This window comes from Aptenodytes patagonicus, chromosome 3, assembly GCF_965638725.1.
Source record: "Aptenodytes patagonicus chromosome 3, bAptPat1.pri.cur, whole genome shotgun sequence".
NCBI classification, from domain to species: Eukaryota; Metazoa; Chordata; class Aves; order Sphenisciformes; family Spheniscidae; genus Aptenodytes; species Aptenodytes patagonicus.
In genome coordinates, this window is record NC_134951.1 from 100,219,630 (window position 1) to 100,235,470 (window position 15,841).

The 15,841-nt window shown below is 45.1% G+C and overlaps 1 protein-coding gene across 2 annotated transcripts in view; it reads right to left on the minus strand.

Moving 5' to 3' along the window:
* TTC7A (tetratricopeptide repeat domain 7A) overlaps window positions 1–15,841 on the minus strand; it is a 181,274-nt gene that overhangs the window by 148,616 nt on the left and 16,817 nt on the right. For both annotated transcript variants that reach the window (XM_076334402.1, XM_076334401.1), the window contains exons 4-5: window positions 11,121–11,251; window positions 9,311–9,432 (exon numbers count right to left, since the gene is read on the minus strand). In XM_076334402.1, coding sequence (XP_076190517.1) covers window positions 9,311–9,432; window positions 11,121–11,251 — 253 coding nt within the window. The remainder of the gene's footprint in view (window positions 1–9,310; window positions 9,433–11,120; window positions 11,252–15,841) is intronic.

Consider the following 15,841-nt stretch of genomic DNA (forward strand, 5'->3'; position numbering starts at 1 on the left):
GTGTATAACAGTTCCTCAGCATTTTCAAAAGTGCGTATGTTTAGATTTCTTGTTAGGATAATGGTATTTGTCTTAATAAAGTGTCAATGAATTCCATTAACTAGCATCAGAAAGAAGATTAGTGACCACTTGCAAAGCCAATTAATTCCACATTTGGCACATACTTAAGAGATGAAAAACCTAGAGAATGTGCTAAAAAGAGACAGTTTTGTTCCCAGAGAACTGGAGCACCATTTCAGTTCCACTTTTTAGACAAGGCCATAAACCAAGTTAAGCTTCATGGCAGAAACACCCTGCTCTGGGGGGAAGTGGAGAGAAAAAGGAAGGAATATTGACACACTGAAGTGAATGAAAGAATAAATGGCAAATTGCTGCCCCATCTGCAAGCAGTCAGGGTTGAAACCATGAACCGCATGACACATGCCTAGGAACACCTTCAACAGAAGGTAGCAGTGCAAAATGGGCAGCACGGGAGGAGCACCCAGCACTCACCACCTCCCAGACAGGTGCTTGTGTGGTCAGAGTCTCTCAGACAGCACCTGCTCCACGCTCTGAGCTCTCAACTCTGAAACACGCAAAGCGCCTGACAACAATACCAGTTCTACAGGACTGAGGATTTGGTTTGGCAGCTTTTATATTTTGAAGTTTATTGAATATTATTGAGCCGTGACAGGAGACAGAACACACCTGCCAGCAGCCTGCAAACATACCGCACTAGCGGAGTTTGTCTTTCCACTCTACTGTTCCAAGCCAGGAGGCCATCTGAGCACACATTTCATTTTAAGCATATGAATTGCCCTACTCATAACGATAAGGAACTTACTGTTCCATTAATAGATGTCCCTCATATACTAAACGTGCACTTGAAGAGATTTTTTTTTTAATTAGGACCTGAAGAAGCTAACAAAAAGAAAAGTATGTATTTGAACAGAAATATGCGTACGTAGATAAGTGGATGAGGATGCAAACATAAAGCCTCTGGCAATCCACGGAAAGTCCATTTGATCTTGTCTAGATCAGAAACTAAGCAATCTTGAGCCTCTGCAGGACTTGGATAGAAGACTATCTGGAAATCCCACGTACTGCTGCCTCAAGCCACGGAATCATAAGTGAGCATCAGATCATGGAAATTAAATGAGTTGGAAGAGTCCACGGGCCCCTATTGCACTGCTAAGATGCCAAAAAAAGAAATGAGGAAGAACAGGAAGGGAAAAGCATATGGTCATTAAACTGCCTTGGTTTTAGCCACAAAAGTGGCAAGAGAGGCATTTAAAAAACACATGATGAAATGCATTTCAGGATTCAATTATAGCTAATCTAATAAAAAGGAACACAGAAAATTTGGCACAAACTGTGACAAAGAGCAGCTTGAGTCCAGTCGGTCCAGCTTGGCATGAAAATCTGTTTTGTTTGTACAAGCACCCTGTTAATACAGCATAATTAATTACCAGTCCATGAATCAAAGCAGTCATATCACATTTATGTCCTATTGTTTGGTTAACACTACACAAAATTTTAAGATACAAGAAAATAAAGAAATACACTGTTTTCTATGCAAATTGCTGGGAAAAGTATTGATAATGAACCAGAGTGGACCATGGGTACAGAGGTCTGCAAAGACAGTCCCGCAACAACATGGGCCCCAGAAGATCATGTTCTTATCCTCACTCATTAACTGTTAAAACAGTTAGCCGCTAACAGATGAAAGAGACCATCTTGAGATGACTACATGGCAGTTTACAGAGCCACCTCTCCAGGGGAAAGCAGTACTCGAAGCACACAAACAGCAGCAACACTACTGCCTCTGCCCAGCTCCTTTTGCATCTTTGCATCCTGCCCAGGTTTCTAAAAATTCATACTCTCTCCTTAAACAGCTGTTCATGCATAGGCACCAAACACACTTGAAGAAGTAAGTCTCAGATTCCTATGAATGAAGATACAAGACAAGACAAGTAACTACAACAAAGCACATTAGAGTTTCCTAATGGCAGCCTAACAGAAGTGGGGCGCTCAAAAAAAAAAACAAACAATACAAAACAAAAGCTTAGCACTTATCTAGATTCATCCAGTAGGCAGTAAGACTTACTCCCAAATTACCAGCTGCAGTGTCCTGGGTAAGGTGCTAGATTGTGAGGACTGAAGAGGAGATAAATAACAAGAAAGCCCACATAAATTCCTCAGAAGAGATGAATAGTCTGGCAGAGACTGTCCTACCTGCCTTTGTACATTAGATTCTACAGTAAAACTACACATACATGAAGTTACTCTTTCAAAGTGCCCTTACAACAGAAGCCTACAAAATTTCAAAATGGGAACTGAGCACTCTAGAAAACTGACAGGAGAAGGGAACAGAAAGAATTGTGTAAGCTTTACCTTCATCAGGGATTTTCATCAGGGTTTTCCAAAGTAATTTAGGTCCTAACTTGAGAGATCATAAGAAAATCCGATTTCTAATAAGTGCTTTATATTTATTTTTCAGAAATTCATTTTCTTCAAGAGTCCCACATAGAGCTTCCAAAACCAACCACATTCTCTAGAAAGCTCTAACTTTGTCTTGCCTGTGAAACTCCACGCATACTTCAAGTGCCATTAAGAGAGCAGCATACATATAACCATTACTTCACACAGGTGAAGCCTGTATGCCCTAAGAAAATACTAAGAGCATCTTGACCAAAGCCCCCATAACACTATAAAGTAGTAATACCAGTTCAATACTCTGAAAGGAAAGGTAGTAAGAAATGAGCCTAATCTTCACACATCCACGTCAGAAAAAAAAACCAAAACAAAACCCAGTGCAGATACTAACATGAAAGACAACTGGCTGCCTCCTACAGTACAACAGAATCTGCCTGCCTATATTCTGCATCCAGACCATCAACATTCATAGAATCATAGAATAGTTTGGGTTGGAAGGGACCTCTAAAGGCCATCTAGTCCAACCCCCCTTGCAATGAGCAGGGACATCTTCAACTAGATCAGAGCCCCGTCCAGCCTGACCTTGAATGTTGCCAGGGACGGGGCATCCACCACCTCTCTGGGCAACCTCTTCCAGTGCTTCATCACCCGCAGTGTAAAAAATTCCTTCCTTCTATCTAGTCTAAATCTACCTCCCTTTAGTTGAAAGCCATTCCCCCTTGTCCTGTCACAACAGGCCCTGCTAAAAAGTTTGCCACCACCTTTTTTACAAGCCCTCTTTAAGTACTGATAGGCTGCAATAAGGTCTCCCCGAAGCCTTCTCTTCTCTAGGCTCAACAACCCCAACTTTCTCAGCATTTCTTCACAGGAGAGGTCTTCCATCCCCCTGATCATTTTCATGGCCCTCTTCTGGACCCGCTCCAACAGGTCCGTGTCTTTCTTATGCTGAGGGCTCCAGAGCTGGATGCAGCACTCCAGGTGGGGTCTGACCAGAGCAGAGCAGAGGGGCAGAATCACCTCCCTCCACCTGCTGGCCACCCTTCTTTGGATGCAGCCCAGGGTACGATTGGCCTTCTGGGCTGCGAGCGCACATTGCTGGCTCATGTCCAGCTTTTCATCCACCAGTACCCCCAAGTCCTTCTCGGCAGGGCTGCTCTCAATCCCTTCATCCCCCAGCCTGTATTGATACTGGGGGCTGCCCCGACCCAGGTGCAGGACCTTGCCCTTGGCCTTATTAAACCTCATGAGGTTCACAAGGGCCCACTTCTCCAGCTTGTTCAGGTCCCTCTGGATGGCATCCCGTCCCTCTGGTGTGTCGACCCCACCACTCAGCTTGGTGTCATCTGCAAACTTGCTGAGGGTGCACTCGATCCCACTGCCTATGTCACTGATGAAGATATTAAACAGTCCCGGTCCCAATATGGACCCCTGTGGGACGCCACTCATCACCAACCTCCATCTGGACATTGAGCCATTGACCATTGCCCTCTGGATGCGACCATCTAACTAGTTCCTCACCCACCGGACAGTCCACCCATCAAATCCATACCTCTCCAGTTTAGAGGGAAGGATGTTGTGGGGGACTGCGTCAAAGGCCTTACAGAGGTCCAGGTAGATGACATCTGTAGCCCTTCCTGTGTCCACTGACGTAGTCACTCCATCGTAGAAGGCCACTAGGTTAGTCAGGCAGGACTTGCCCTTGGTGAAGCCATGCTGGCTGTCTCGAATCACCTCCCTGTCCTCCATGTGCCTTAGCATAGCTTCCAGGAGGATCTGTTCCATGATCTTCCCAGGCACAGAGGTGAGACGGACTGGCCTGCAGTTCCCCGGGTCTTCCTTTTTTCCCTTTTGAAAAACGGGGGTTATGTTTCCCCTTTTCCAGTCAGTGGGAACTTCACCGGACTGCCGCAACTTCTCAAATATGATGGATAGTGGCTTAGCAACTTCATCCGCCAGTTCCTTCAGGACCCACGGATGGATCTCATCGGGTCCCATGGACTTGTGCACCTTCCGGTGCCTCAGATGGTCTCGAATCTGATGTTCTCCCACAGTGGGCGGCTCTTCATTCTCCCAGTCCCCACCTTTGCCTTCTGTGGCTTGGGTGGTGAGGCTCAAGCACTTGCCAGTGAAGACCAAGGCAAAAAAGTCATTGAGTACCTCCGCCTTCTCCGTGTCCCGGGTAACCAGGTCTCCTATTTCATTCCAGAGAGGGCCCACATTTTCCCTCATCTTCCTTTTATCCCCAACGTACCTAGAGAATCTTTTCCTGTTGCCCTTGATGTCCCCGGCCAGATTTAATTCTCTCAGGGCTTTAGCTTTCCTAGCCTGATCCCTGGCTGCTCGGACAATGTCTCTGTATTCCTCCCAGGCTGCCTGTCCTTGCTTCCACCCTCTGTAGGCTTCCTTTTTGTGTTTGAGTTTGTCCAGGAGCTCCTTGTTCATCCATGCAGGCCTCCTGGCGTTTTTGCCTGACTTCCTCTTTGTTGGGATGCATCGCTCCTGAGCTTGAAGGAGGTGATCCTTGAATATTACCCAGCTTTCTTGGGCCCCTCTTCCCTCCAGGGCACTCTACCAACATTGCTCACTGGAAGAATAAAAGAAAGCCTTCTTGGGATGCAGCAGGGCAAACAACTGCAGGAAACAAGTCTTCAGAAACACAGTATTTTTAAGTAAACATCTTGTTAAAAGCATCTGGGACTTCCACAGCTGCAAGACTTGCTGGTCCTTACAGCTGGTGGCTCAACATCTGAAACAGTGACTGGACCTTTGTTTTGTAGTGGTGCCTTCTTTCCACTGCACACTGCAAGAGAAAAGGGCATCCCTGACCATGCTCTGAGAGAAACATGCCTGTTCCTGCCAGCAGGACACCACCACTCATATCCCTCAGCTGTTCTGCCTGGCGAGACAAGAATAAAGCACTCACTATTTCTTTTGTACACATGTGCTGCTGAGAAAGGACATCCTGATAGGACTTACCCCCTGCCAGCTTGAGCATTCATCATCCAAGGCTTATTTCCTACCTGAACACGCTGGAAGCAATAAGGAGAACAAAAACGTTTCTTTGAGCTGTTCAGTATCAGGTGGAGAAATTTATCATACACATGAAGCATCCTAAAAAGCTTCTTCCCACCTCCCTCCTCTTTCCTCAGTATATCCCAATGCTGCTTATGCCCTCTCGTGGCAGAAACCACACATTAATACCAGCTGGGAGGGCAGAGACAAGCTGTGGAGTCCCACTGGGCTCCTTTCCCCCCCCACTGGACCTTTCATTTCCCTGGCTGGTGTTTCTCACTTGTACTGGAGGAGGTGAAGAGCACGTGGGGCTCCACTCCCGTCCCAGCCACGGGAGCTCCATCACACCGACTGGGATGCTCTTTCATCAGGAGACAGCTATAGAGAACATTTTGCTGCTATTGCAGCAATTCAGCTTATAATCAAAGCACTGCGTAATTCACACATGTATTTGGATTCCAAATTGTTTTCCTGTAGGGTTTTTTGTGGGTTGTGGTTTTTTGGGGTGGTTTTGGTTTGTTTTTTTTTTTTTGTCTGTCATTAAAATAATGTGGGAAGGGAGTAAGCAGGGCCCACAGTAATAGCTAAAACAACCCACTGGATATAATTGAACTGATGAAGACTGAATTTAAAACATTGCTGAATAAAATGAACATGAGTGAGTTTGATATTCAAAAGGTACCTAGAGGACATCAGTGCCATATGTTCTAAATGAGATTTTATTTTATTACATAGTTAATGAGCTTACTGGCAAGACCTGAGCTTTTTGTTCACCATGAGAACAGCAAAAGGCTAGGAAAGCACACACTGGTCAACCACTAACTCACCTGGGAAAACCACGTGCCTGTCCCCTACTGCCAAGGTGATACTGAGACTATGCCTTATACTTACAAGTCCATGCTTTCTTTACACATAAACTTTTACTCACCTGACTAAAGGGGTCATTTCACAACATTTGGGCTTTGTGTATTTGTAAGCCTTTGGGTTAAACAAGGCTTACTCGAAGGCACCTCTCATGGATATGTTTACGAGTACAGCTTCACTGTACATGCAAGCTTTTAATGAAAGAATGGGGAACATAGAGGCTATTCACAGTTACATTTAAAGTCATTCTTGGGGGATAAAAAACTAGCAAAAAAGCCCTAAACAAGAAGCAATACTTCCTCCAACAGTCAAAAAATGGTATCAATTTTCTACAGAAGAATTTAAACTGAATTTTGCTGGGATTTTTTTTCTAGTTTTCTTCCTTTCAATCTCCCCTCTTTTTTCACTTTCTTCTCCATTTTACTCAGCAGGAAAAGGAGGAGTGAAGAAAATGAGAGAAAATATCTTTGACTGGGGGTGAAGGTAAAAAGAACAGCCAAAATGAAATACTTTCAAAGATGGTTTGCTTAAAAAAGTTTACAAAACTTTGACCAGCAGTATTACACAGAGCAGTGAGAAATTCAGTATCCGATTCCTTGAGAACAAATGGGATGATATGGTGCAAGAACAGGACCAGGGAAGGATGGATTCTTACAGGTACTGTTTACACATGGTGAAGAGACACTCTCCCTACATGACAATCTCTCCATCAGCTAAACAGAGTTGATTATGTTTTGAAGACACGGCCTGTTTTAGGGAACAGTGTGCCCTCACCGATGGCCTTTGGAAGTGGGCATTTACAATGTCTTTTTTTATTGTTCTTGAGAAGGTTTTCCTCAGGTGAAATTCACTGTAGGCTTGCAGATACCAACTCCTCTTGCCCTTCCAAGGTTCACTGGGAGCTGTATTCCAGAGGCATAATAAACACCCTGGAGCAGCACTGTTCCCGCATGCATTCTCCCACACGGATTTGGGGTATTGATCAGGACATTTAAGACCTTAAATAAACATACAAATAAATGAAAGAAACTACTCTTAAGACTTCACTGAGCTCTAAACCAGGCCCCTTGTGGCTGAACGTTTTAAAAGCACACAGCAGTGTAAATTCCACTCTCTCTTTACGGTCAAACTCCCCTTGTCTCCACAGGGAACAGAGCTGAGTCAAGACAACAAAATTGTTCTGCTCCACCCTACTTGTGGGTCTGGAAAAACAAGGCTTAGGACTCTTGAGAGACAGAGAGACAAATCTGGAAGACAGGGACGGCGAGCAGGATGAACCCCCCATAATCCAAGAGGAAGCAGTCAATGACCTGCTACGCCACCTGGATGCTCACAAGTCTATGGGGCTGGATGGGATCCACCCGAGAGTGCTGAGGGAGCTGGCAGAGGAGCTCGCCAAGCCGCTCTCCATCATTTATCAGCAGTCCTGGTTAACGGGGGAGGTCCCGGAAGACTGGAGGCTTGCCAATGTGACGCCCATCTACAAGAAGGGCCGGAAGGAGGATCCGGGGAACTACAGGCCTGTCAGCCTGACCTCGGTGCCGGGGAAGATTATGGAGCGGTTCATCTTGAGGGTGCTCACAAGGCATGAGCAGGACAACCAGGGGATCAGGCCCAGCCAGCACGGATTCATGAGAGGCAGGTCCTGCTTGACCAACCTGATCTCCTTCTATGACCAGGTGACCCGCCTAGTGGATGAGGGAAAGGCTGTGGATGTGGTCTACCTGGACTTCAGTAAAGCCTTTGACACTGTCTCCCACAGCATTCTCCTAGAGAAGCTGGCGGCTCATGGCTTAGACAGGTGTACTCTTTGCTGGGTAAAAAACTGGCTGGACGGCCGGGCCCAGAGAGTTGTGGTGAATGGAGTTAAATCCAGTTAGCGGCCGGTCACGAGCGGTGTTCCCCAGGGCTCAGTTTTGGGGCCAGTCTTGTTTAATATCTTTATCAATGATCTGGATGAGGAGATCGAGTGCACCCTCAGTAAGTTTGCAGGCAACACCAAGTTGGGCGGGAGCGTTGATCTGCTCGAGGGTAGGAAGGCTCTGCAGAGGGACCTGGACAGGCTGGATCGATGGGCACAGACCAATTGTATGAGGTTCAACAAGGCCAAGTGCCAGGTCCTGCACTTCAGCCACAACAACCCCATGCAGTGCTACAGGCCTGGGGAAGAGTGGCTGGAAAGCTGCCTGTCGGAAAAGGACCTGGGGGTGCTGGTTGACAGCCGGCTGAACACGAGCCGGCAGTGTGCCCAGGCAGCCAAGAAGGCCAATGGCATCCTGGCCTGTATCAGAAATAGTGTGGGCAGCAGGAGTAGGGAAGTGATCGTGCCCCTGTACTCGGCACTGGTGAGGCCACACCTCGAATACTGTGTTCAGTTTTGGGGCCCTCACTACAAGAAGGACGTTGAGGTGCTGGAGCGTGTCCAGAGAAGGGCAACGAGGCTGGTGAAGGGTCTGGAGAACAAGTCTTATGAGGAGCGGCTGAGGGAACTGGGGTTGTTTAGCCTGGAGAAAAGGAGGCTCAGGGGAGACCTCATCGCTCTCTACAACTACCTGAAAGGAGGTTGTAGCGAGGTGGGTGTCGGTCTCTTCTCCCAAGTAACTAGCAATAGGACAAGAGGAAATGGCCTCAAGTTGCGGCAGGGGAGGTTTAGATTGGATGTAAGGAAAAATTTCTTTACTGAAAGAGTGGTGAAACATTGGAAGAGGCTGCCCAGGGAAGTGGTTGAGTCCCCATCCCTGGAGGTATTTAAAAGACGAGTAGATGAGGCACTTAGGGACATGGTTTAGTGGACATGGTGGTGTTGGGTCGACGGTTGGACTCGATCTTGGAGGTCTTTTCCAACCTCAATGATTCTATGATTCTATAAATAGGAGGGAGGGAAGGACACTGAGGGGACTTGAGATGAGCCAGCAGCAAGAGAGTCACAACAGAACACATACAAAGAAATAAGCCTTCATCTGTTCTGAGACAAAACGTGCAACATTATCTATTTTTATTAACATCTGCATCCACCTACCCCTTCTTTAAATGAGTCACGTAGGCACTCTGTAGAGCTGCTTCCAGGAAGTAGGAAAGTTCAAACTCAGAGTAAGTCATGTTGCTGCCCTTGATACTCCTTGAATGTGTGTTGTTTAAGGTCTGTGAAGGGAGGAAGGAAATACCTGGGATTACAGACAACTATTTGAACTAGCCAGTTCCTCATGAGCCAGAGACATCCCCAACAATAAAATGTTAGCTTCTGCTATCAGATTCCTCCTCAGACTACTTGAAGTTACCTTCATTAGCTATTCAAAAACCTTTCAAAGTCAACTTTAAAATAAACTATACAGTGACTTCCATGAAATATTCTGAATGCAATATAAGTTTTGAAACACCATCCCTTATTATTTTCCAACCTTTAATAAAGTAAGTAGAAGGCTACACATTAATACCAAGGGCTTCAGAAGTACTACTCCAACCACACAGATCCAGCATCTTGCACAGAAATATTAATGCAGTAGATATGTCTAGCTTAACATAACAAATATTTGTTAAGAGTTAGTAAGCCATCAGGAGTCCTGATGGAAGAATCTCAGCTTTTCCTCTGTTTCTCCTATCAAACCCTTCTTGCTTTTGCTTCCTTACTGGTAGCAAACAGCTTTCATTGCTGAAAGTTGCCCTGTGTGGACTCTCCAAAGCAGGGTTTTACTTCCAGGACTGGAGAAGGCCTATGGACTTTTAGTACATCTATCAGTAACCCTGTATCCTTGTCTCTGTGTCCAGAAGATGAATGAGAATTACAGTTGAAACTCTTTCCCTTCTTTGAAGACGCAAGCTGTCAGTAAAATCATTTACAGTGCCCAGTACTGGCAGAAACTCGTCCTTCCACAAGGAAAGGACAGTACATAATTTTAAATAAAAAAGCCATTCAGCTTTTTCCTAGAAAGAAACAGACCAGACAACTTGTTAGCTCACTTTCTTAATGAATTCTTATATATGCACTAAGCTCATTTTTTTCTTGTTTTAATGCAATTAAAAACAAAACCTGGAACAGACATACACCTTTGCTGCCGAGAAGAGCAAAAGTATCTGGTCTGAAGGTCAAAGGCCGTTAAGTTACAGAACAGGTAACATGCATTGCCATCAGTGCTGCTGGTGTCAAGCATAACATGTGGCAAAGGAAGGGCATAGAAGTGCACGGTGTGCCCTGTTAAACTCAGCTAGGCAAAGTTACAGAGACAGAGACCACTAAGCACGTGCCCAGCAAATCAGTGGCATGTATTACAGCTCAGTGGAGGGCTCAGTACTCATCTTACTCAGCATCCTAGCCAACCACTGACTAAGCAGTTACTTGCTACTAATGATCTAGGTTCCTCCAGTTTCACTTGGAGAAGGTGAAGCACTGGCAGTTAAGCTGCTATGGCTGACCCAAAAAGGTTACTGTCAGCTCATTAGGGATATCTCAATATCCACTACTGTGTATCATTTACACGGCAGATATGTAAAGTGTCTTGGGTTCCTTCATGCTGGCACTTGCTATGCAAAGTTTGTAGTCCCTCTTTAGTAAGAGCTAAACTTGAGATATAACCTGAGCATATCTGAAGTGTTCAGTGCATTACCACAGGCAAAACTTGTTTCCAGACCTCATTGTCAGAGGAAACTGTGACAGAGACCAGATAAACTGCTGTTTTGCAACTGCTTATACTGAGACACCTCACTCCTTCCAACTTGTTCTCATACTCCTTATTGTCTATGATCACTTGGCACTTCCCCATCATTTTTGCTGTCAAAACCCTGGAAATTCCACCCAGGCCACCGGCTAACACCCTGAGCACATTTCTTCTTACCTTTTCAAGCTCCTGCAAGTACACCTGGGCAATGACACACGCCGTCTCAAAACAAGCCATGACTTCCTCTTCCCTTTCACACAGTCGAGCACGTGAAGCGATTGAGTTGGTTGAGCGCTCCAGTGACAGACCTGCAAAACGGCAACACCTTCTTTAACTGGAGCCCACCAACAGCAGCATGGCCGTGTTATTCCTTCATTTACCAGCTGACAGCAAAGTTTTTCATAGGTGGGTTCCCCCTTGTTTTAGTGACTTTCAGGAAAAGACCCCCAGGAAAATATAAGTCCTACACATGCAAGGCATTTTTGTCATGCTGCTGTAACACACAGTGCTACTGCACACTTTTACAGTGCCTTTCAAACACTTTATGAAGGAAGGACATACAAACCCTGTGGTAGGGATGAGCAAACAGAGAAATTAAGGCCTGTATTTCCAAAGACAGCTATAGATTTTGGGTGCTTCAACGCAAGTGCCATTTCAGAAACACCCTGGCACTGGATCTGAGAATTTCTAAGCATCCACTATTCCAAGTGAAGCTTCCAATAAGCAGCAGTTTTGAGGGGAAAAAACCAACCCTGGAAAATTATACCAAAACAAAGCCGGAAAATCTGAGGCCTCTCTTGAAAAATCTGAGCACATGCAAATTGCACATAGACACACAGCAAGCTCTTGGCAAGGCACAAGAAACTCTTAACCACAAGATCACCCTCTTTTCCAAAGAAAGGAAAAAACCCTGGGTTTTATACTACTAAAACTCTTTCTTGTATCATCATCCAACCCCACTTACAAACAAAGAGCACGTTAACTGAAGACCCACAGCTATTGTCCCTACATGAAAATCTTTTATTATCAGATCCTTGTCTGGCATCACACTATGACATCCTTTATACCTCTAAATCTATTTGGAGAGGCTACACATCCACATACCAATTTTATTCTTATCAGTGTAGGTTCTTATGCCACGCTGGATCTCTACAATACACCACTGCTTGGAAACTCAGATCTTCTACACCAAACACAACTGCACTGATGTCCAGTAGCCCAACACAGGCTGTAAAAAGTTCAGCACATGCTTCCCAATAAATTTTATGTAACAACACTCCCTAATACCAATGAAAAATGTGTAAGATGTAACACAAAATCCTAGTGTTCCTGACACAGATCCACAGAGGTGACGAAAGAAGAAAGAGTTCAGCTGTCTGGACAGCCTCTCCAAGGAAGCTATTTAGACTGCTGCGGCATATGGCAAAGGATTCTGCTCCACATGAGGAGCCACTGCGCGTACCAGGAGCCACGCTTTCCTAGGCCCCTGCAATCCGGGAGGCATGGCACCTCAGCGCAGCTCATTTCAGGACTCTGACAACAAGCCACTGTGAGGCAGCAACGGGGAGCCAGGTTTTCCCATTATGAATGACACAGTACGAGTGCTCATGCTGGAGGAGCCTGAGGTTACTAGGCAGTCTTAGCTTTGTTTACTTCCCATGTTCAATGTTTCTGTTTTGTCCCCTTGGTTACTCTGCTAGGAGTTTCCCTATCTAATGTCTTACATTTGAGCCAGACACAATCAGTTCAGTGGGTTGAGAAGACGCCCCACTGGTGCAAGCTCAGGAGGTGGCTCCCCACTCCTTCTGCCCTCTCCCAAGTCAGAAGTGCACAGCACGTTCCCTCAAGGACCTCTATCTCGGATGAACATACGTTAGTACCTTTCACCTTTGAAAATCTTGACCAGAGTAGAGCAGAGGTAGTGGACTTACTTCAGACTGTGTGGGGGACAGGGACGATGATCATTTTGCTGTTTTTAACTAATGCCCATTCTGTGTTCTCTCTTTTCTACTGACATACACCTTGTACAACATCCAACATACGACAGATTTTTGTCTTGTAGTCCATCTACGAAGTCTCTGGCTTTATATGATGGGTTGTTTTCCTATTATTTCAAAGCTTCTATTTCCTAACCCTGTTGCTATGTAATGAAGGGGAAAAGAGGATGTTAACTCTCTATACAGATAAAGAAACCATCCAGTGCTGAAGCTAGAACAATCAGCCTGCAAATATTCTTCTTAGATCTACCTCAGTTTTATCTACCTCTGAATTTCTAGTCATTCCCCTTAATTGAAAAAAAAAAAAAAAAGTGTTGCATTTCAGAGTCACCATCCCCTTAAGTGCAAAGTGGGGCTGAGGGCCCTGAAAGAAATCCAGTACAATCCACTGACATTCATACATATGCAGCATTTAATCAAACTGCAAGAGCCATCCTAGCACAGTCTGTATGGGGGTGGTTATCGTGGGAGATGTCACACAGAGAGAAAAGGCTGATAAAGAGCCATTTACATACGTGCTACAGCCCACTGCAAGGAGCTACTATCTCTAAGCTCTGACATAGGGGAGGAAAGCAAGCAGCCTTTGCCAGCACCAAGCACTGACAACAAACATGTCCATCCACACGGTCAGAAAAACAGAGCTGGGCTGATCAGAGACAGCGGAACAAACGTCTCCAAAAAGGTTTCTTGCCACAGTAAGTACAGAGCAATATACAGTGTATTAAAACAGATATTATGCTACATTGCATGCATTTTTCTACTTGTAATGGGCAAGAAGGAAAAATGACCCACATGACATAACATTAGTCATGGTTCTTTCTGCTAATACCATACACACTGACCTGATGTCATCAGAGTACAAAATCTTCTTCAAAATCCAAACAGGGCTATTCTTCCCCACCACAGAAATGCAATGAAAAGAAAAATTAGAGCAAGCAGACTGCAAATCCAGTAGACAAAGTGAAGAACAGAAGAATAACAACAAAAGTTTCCTACTCTTGCAGCCACCAATTCAGTTCTCACAGTGCAAAGCCCCAACAATTACAGATTTGCTCAAGGTGCAGTTGGACAAGACTGCTTACAAGCCCTCCAGTCCTGAGAGCACAAATTCCACTAACTCTTCTCCATCCCCCAGTTATCAGCACAGGAAAAACTCTGCAGCACAATGTACATTTTAAATTCAACTCAGTTCCCAAAAAGTGTCAGAAAGCCACGAAAGTGCATGCTACTTCCACACTGGATTTAGCAAGAAAAGCATAGCTCTTGCTAAGACAGAATTAGCTTCTGAGTAAAGCATAAAGACATATGCTTTCTTGGTAGCTGGTTAAGGTAAAGGGACTTGGGTATTTTTCACAATCAGTTATGGTAAGATAATACCAATTTATAACTTATCTATGCTAAGATTTTTCTCATATGAATCAGGTGCCCAAATTTAAATATATACATACATATATACCATAAGAACGTTTTATATAGTGAAGATACAGATTTTGAATAGAGTATGGCCCAAGCTCAAGATTTAAAGAGAGACATGTTTCCAGATTATCCTTTTTAAAAGAACAAACTCTTTCCACCCACTTCAGAGGCAGTAACTTTCTATGTATAGAAACACTGCTTTTCTTTCCTGCATAAAGATAAGGCTTCCATTCACCTCCTCTAGCTCTCCCAACGATTCATCTCTGGCTCTTGATCTCTCTATAACCTTTGCCCCCTCTTCTCCCCTTCTAAAGCTAATCTGCATTTATGTCAGGAAAAAACCAAACCCATAAGGTTCAGTTTGTCACTGAACTAATTTCTTCCTAGAGCTGAAACACACTGCTCTCATTTATGGAAACCTGAAAGGGGAGATTTTATGAAGGCTTACTTCCACTTTCATCTCACTCAGTCTTTGCCAAGGGAAGACAACATATCATGTAGCTCCAATGCTCTGAGGTGATGTTATTACCAGAACTGGAACATACATGTGCACATGGACACGCGGTATCAGATTCTCAGCAACATAAACGAGATGAAAATTCATGCTGCAAGGGATCCCAGGAGGTCCACAGTCCAACTTTCTGCTAAAAGCAGGGCCAGCTCAGGGCGTTACCCAGCCTGGTCTTGAAAGCCTCAGCACGTAGATGGAGACTGCACGACCACTAGGGAGAAGAGGAGGCTAAGGTGGCTTTCTTCTTTTCCTCCAGTTCGTAAACTAGTTCACCAAATAGCAGCATTCCTTCTTCCAAGTAGGAGAAATATACCAATCCACTCATAGGTTCTTTTCATTTTCCTTTTTACACAGACTTCCGGCCTCCTGTATTTGGATGAATTTATACAGCTGGGGAATGGTGGGTTCATAGGTCCAAGAATTCAGGGTCAGCAGCAGCACACTACTTTCACCAACAGTGTTAGCCTGCAGCTGCTAAAACCCCATAGCCCAGGAGCATCAGAGCTACCTGGCAATCTAAGGAAGGAATCAAAGAAATACAACAGCACACAGAGCGTGAAGCCTACCTCTTGTGTCCTGGTGCTACACTTGTGTTGAACACAGCTAAGGCAACTTGAAGCAAAAGACATCTTAGGGTGGAACTTACAGCCCTGCCAACAGCATCAGCCCGTCTGCAGAGCAAGGCTACAGCACCTATGCTCCTGTGCCGCGCAGACAGGTCATCCTGGCCAGAAGCCAGCGTGCTGCTAAGCTAAGTGCATGCAATAGTTTCACTCTAGCTACAGGAAGATAAGTAATTTGTCTTGAGGTAAGCCAGGTGTGAATGTTTTGCATGGCAGCTGCTGCAAGGAAACTGGCTGTGTGCACATTCTCACTGTGTGGCAAATGCCAGGTCATTCCAGGTAGCTGTCCCTGAGGGGAGAGTACACTTCATTTCTAGCATACAGCCTTCAGCTTAGTTCAGAAGTATGGCT